The sequence below is a fragment of the Nannobrachium achirus genome, assembly GCF_963921795.1.
Source record: "Nannobrachium achirus genome assembly, chromosome: 18".
Lineage (NCBI taxonomy): Eukaryota > Metazoa > Chordata > Actinopteri > Myctophiformes > Myctophidae > Nannobrachium > Nannobrachium achirus.
Genome location: NC_137825.1, coordinates 30,692,068 through 30,697,308, shown reverse-complemented (window position 1 = coordinate 30,697,308; position 5,241 = coordinate 30,692,068). Strand labels below are relative to the sequence as shown.

The 5,241-nt window shown below is 44.4% G+C and overlaps 1 protein-coding gene across 1 annotated transcript; it reads left to right on the top strand.

The window, feature by feature from the left end:
- Positions 1–624: 624 nt before the first annotated feature.
- On the top strand, positions 625–4,801 carry sost (sclerostin; the record flags this gene model as incomplete). Its single annotated transcript, XM_080747705.1, has 2 exons — positions 625–892; positions 4,395–4,801. 2 exons carry the CDS (start codon positions 625–627, stop codon positions 4,799–4,801), a joined length of 675 nt encoding a protein of 224 aa, XP_080603831.1.
- Between the last annotated feature and the right edge of the window lie 440 nt (positions 4,802–5,241).

The window sequence follows — 5,241 nt, the reverse complement described above, 5'->3', positions numbered from 1 at the left end:
TCGCTGTTGTAGGCTATAAAATGGGAATTTATATATCGTTGGTAGACGATAATTAATAACGTGTGTGTGTGTGTGTGTGTGTGTGTGTGTGTGTGTGTGTGTGTATGCGCGCGCGTGTGTCGGGGGGGGGCGCGTGATTGTTTTATAAACAGACACGTTGGTTCACTCAGTCACTACTCACTACTAATGAGGATTGTGCCGGGACAACCCACCTCTCCAACTGCGCCTGGCGACGCATTCCAAAATAAACCACTTCAAAAGCACTGCGACGGGTGCATGTGAGCTGCGTGAATCATAACGGGGCGAAAGGTTGCGGTATAGACTTGACTCCAAAAGACAACACGGCCAACAAGTGACAGCCAGGCTCCTCACAGTCGCCCAGCCAACCGCCGGGCACTTCTCTCATTACGCGCATTACGCGCTCATAGCAAACCTCTCCCTTTTCTCAATGAATCTTTAAGCTCGGGTTCAACCCCTCCCATTCTGTGTAAACGCTTAATTTTCCCCGTCTTGACGAAACGCGCGTAGGCTTAAATACGGTGTGCGCCTCTTGCGTTGGGGTGGAATCGTCTCCAATACTTGTCCGACCGAGCATCTCGTATATCCCCGTTCCGAGCGATAAGAATGCAGGTGTCTCTCACTCTGATCTTCCTGCTACAGGGATGCTGCGCTGTCGTGAAGGGATGGAAGGTACTGAAAAATGACGCCACGGAAATCATACCAGAATACACAGAAGGGACCCCCAGGGCACCCCAGGAGGCTATACAAGCATCTAACAGCAACCACAACCACAATCACAACAACAACAACAACAACAACAACAATAACAACAACACTATGAATAACAGGGCGAAAAACGGAGGAAGGAGGACAGCAAATACAGTCTCCTACAGTGAGTATTCCGCTCGACACCCCCCAAAAATACGTAATGCATGTTATCAACTTCAACTTCAGTTTATTGTCTCTTTATCTGTGACTCTTTATTGTTTGTGGCATGTGTGCAATTTTGGCATCATTAGGCAAATTGTTTTCATTCATCAAATAAAGTAATACAATCATTATTCGTTTAGCCTGATATAGGATATGAACATGATGAATAATCTTATTGATCATTGATCATGAAATACTTTTTTTCAAATAATCTCAAGCAACCGAACAAATTAACAGGACATGATAATGCAATGCTAAAATGTTATCCAATTGTTTAGAGAAATGATGGATATCTATTTGTCGTTTTATAATTAGATAGCTAGGATATAGGCTTATAGAATGTCCACGCATTGACTTTTAATGTGAATATGAAAAAAATAATACATGTCCTTTGAATACTAGACACATTTAATGTCTGTAATTGTTATACTAACATGTAAATATATATATATATATATATATATATATATATATATATATATATATATGTAAATATCCTATTTAGACTGTTAATGATGTTGCATTGCCTGGATCGTTTTGGCCTTTAATGAGTGAAAGTTCCAAGTGTAAATCTTTTTTTTGTACAATCATTTCTTCAGATTTAGGTTTTACTCAGGCATTTGTGGAATCCACCAGATAGATTTCAAAGCCACCCACATGTGACAAGCAGAAATGCCAAGTATTATTAGTTGCACTTCATCCTGTCATTGATGACAAACAGTTCTGTGTGGGAAGGGTGTAAAAAACAAGAACAACAAAAAAACATAATTTGTTGCCAAAGGCAGCTAAAATGATAACGACCCAGAAGCATACTTGTGGTATCTATCTGAAGTGGAGCATTCATTGAGAGTTTTTTTCCCCCCCTACATTGGATTGAAGGTTATTTCCCCCTAGTTTTTAGTCAAGCTCTAGTTGTTGTGCCATAACGATTTGATTAGTTACAGTAACAGCATGTCTCCGCAATCGATTAAAAATAAAACCTCCAAAAAAACAACTCATTCTCAGGGGGTTTTGTCTTTGGGCTTTGTGGGAAATTGCCTCTTAAATGCAACACTGGCTTTGTGAATGGCTCCCACCTGTGCCTGGTAAAGGTTGAATACACTCTGATTGGAATATTTCCTCATGATTCATGAATTCAAGATGTTACCATATTCCCAGTTTGGCCCTTAATTCTGTCATGTTCTACACACATCAGAGACAGAGACAAGACAAGAAAAGTGTTATCAGATTAGGATGACAACGGTTGAGTGGGATCAATTACTGTGACACGTCACTCTGTGAGTGAGCTCTTCCTCGGATACGTCTACAGGTGCTGGATGCCTAAAGCAATAATCTGTACATTTAATAAGGTCAGGCCTCACGTAATTCCCCACACTTGACAAACAACACCGACTCCCCGCGGCCGGGGTTTGGAGAAACATGCTCCTCTAACCTTGCATGGTGGATGTCAGAAATAATATTAGCAAGGTTTCACACAGGGAGACGGTGATCTGGTGGATTATGTTCTCCGCTACGTGTGTTGGTCTGTTGGTCGTTCTCTCTTCCTCCCACTGGGGAGTTCAGGCTTCTCGCGGTCCCTGTGGGGTTTCGGTGGAATTGTCTGGCTCCACTCCAGACAGTGCTCTCCAGTGGGGTCATCTCGCCCAGTGCACAGAGTTACAACAGAGTAGAACGAACACCTCTCCCCACATAATCCACTTTTAGAGCCAAATTTATTTCGGTTCGGTTCGGGGAGTCACAAAATCTCTGTGGCACCGAATTAATGACAGTAGGCTACCCGCCCCCCGAACCTCTGAATGATGTCATATTGTAGTTTAGACAGAGCCGAACTGAAATAAATTCAGCTCTAAAAGTGGAGTATGCATCGGCCCTAAGGCTGACAATAAAGGAAATGTAGGGGAGAAGAGAGAGGGTGAGAGCGCATTCATGACCTTCTATTTAGGATCACAAAGGTACTGGTTGGTTACACATTAGTCACTCAACTGCCCAGTATAGTAACCAAATTGTGGGACATCTTTGAGGTACAAAAATAAGACACCCATTAAGCACTTAAACGCTATCCTTTGTCGAACCTGAGTCCACCCGAGGGTTCTATCCTAGGCCCTCTAATGTTTTCACTCTACACTAAATTATGTTGACTAGATCTGCTATTTTCGTTGAATGTTAGGTAGCTATGTACTACCTTGTTATCCATGACACGTTAATCAGTTGAAAATCTGTTATTTGCGTTGAGCGACAAAGTATAAATTAGGCTGTGACACTGGTGGTAGACATTGTATACTCTATACTGTGGGGCAGCCTTTCTGTCATGACCACAGAATAACACTAGATCATATTCTCTTGAAGGGGTGGACGAAAAGGAAGTCATCTCACGTAAATCCTTTGTTGGGGACCTTCTCGCAAAGAAAGCCACCAAGGAAAATGGATCCCTCTCTGAGTGTATAATTTCTTAACCGACACTTCCGCTGCCCTTTTTTACACACCGCTTGTAAAAGAAAGGGAACAATAACTCATGCACATGGCTGCTAAAAAGCTGTGGCTTAAATATAGGATTACATGATGAATGAGGTCCCTTGAATCAGCTTGGCACTCGTCCGGTATAGGCTATACATTTGGAGGCAGAACGGTTGCACTGCTGCCCTTAAAATAAACGGACAGCTATTTACTCTTCCGTCCTCATGTCCATTTCCTGAGGGCCCACTGCTCGTGCCAGTTTTTGTTCCGAGTCAAATCTGTGTTAGGTTTGATTGAGCTGTCTAATGGCGCTCTGGTCTGGATTTGCCATCAGCTGATTACTGCCAGCTGGGATTCTTGTCAGGCCCCCATCGTCAGCTAATGATCAGACCATGAATCAATCTCAGCAAATCTGCTCCAGCCACACAGGCTTAGCCCTAAGTAAATGTACAAATATTGATATTAGGCTGTATTTATGAATCTACATTTCATGCCCGTTATGTTATTGCAGAGTGTCTGTTATCAAGATGTAAAAGACCTTGGCCCGGCTCCAATCTGTGTGTTTTGCTGAGTAGCGAAGGGCAGGCAGTTTACACACATTTGACATGAATTAAAATCTGCCTCATAGTGCATGCATTTTGCATCTGGCTAATGTTATATGTTTCCCACTGATGCTGTCCATGCAGCTAATATTTAGGTTTAACTAACAGCATGCATGGAAGCAACTTGAAACCAAGTCGACACAAGCTTAGAATACAGCAAATTGGGCGGTTATGACAGAGAAGCACAGCTGTTGTTGCCGAGTGGTTACCCAGTAAAATCCTCAGTGTTAACCGTGTACAAAATGTACCCTCCATTTGATTCTATTTGTACACTCTCCGAGCTAAATTAACACTCAGGATTTCGCCGTTTGCATTGAAGATGAACCGCTCCAGTATGTGGGACTTCAAAGTGTTTGTACTGGACTGAGGCCACAGCTTGTAACTCTGATCTCCTCCTCTCCTCCCCAGGTGCCTCTGAGCTGAGCTGCAGGGAGCTGCGCTCCACTCGCTACATCACGGACGGATCCTGCCGCAGTGCGAAGCCCGTCAAGGAGTTGGTGTGCTCGGGCCAGTGCATGCCCGCCCACCTCCTGCCCAACTCCATCGTCCGTGGCAAGTGGTGGAGGAGCAGCGCCTCGGACTACCGCTGCATCCCCGCCCACTCCCGCATGCAGAGGGTGCAGCTGCAGTGTCCGAACGGCAACAGCCGGACTTACAAAATACGCGTGGTCACCTCCTGCAAGTGCAAGCGCTACAGCCGCCACCACAACCAGTCGGAGGCCAAGGAGGTGCCCAAGCCGCGGCGCAAGAAACACAGCCGCTTGTCCCAGGGCCGGAACAAGAACAACACGCCGCTGTTGGGCAACTCATACTGAGACCGCTCTGTGGTGGACAGAGACCAAAGCACACTTGCTCATACACGCGCACACGTTATCATAACATACCAACCAACATGTCTCCTTTATTGTGGGAAGGAGAAAATGTCAAAGAAAAGGAAATTCATAAGCTATTTGCTGGACTGAGTTTTAAGTTGTGTGTTTATCACCATTACAGGCACTATCCATGTTTTTTTGTTGTTGTTTTGTTCCGTTTTTTTGCCAGACAAAAAAACGTCATATTTCTCGTGCATGACCAAATAAGTGAACAGACAATGGCTTGCCGTGACTGGTCAGGACGAGTGGCACTGCCTTCCAGAGGATGATATGAGAACATGATCACAACATGTCCACATGCTTAGCCCTGCCCCTCACTTTGACACAGATATTATTCAAAACAACACAGTGGAGAAGTCCCCCAAGGTTTCCAATCCATCTGT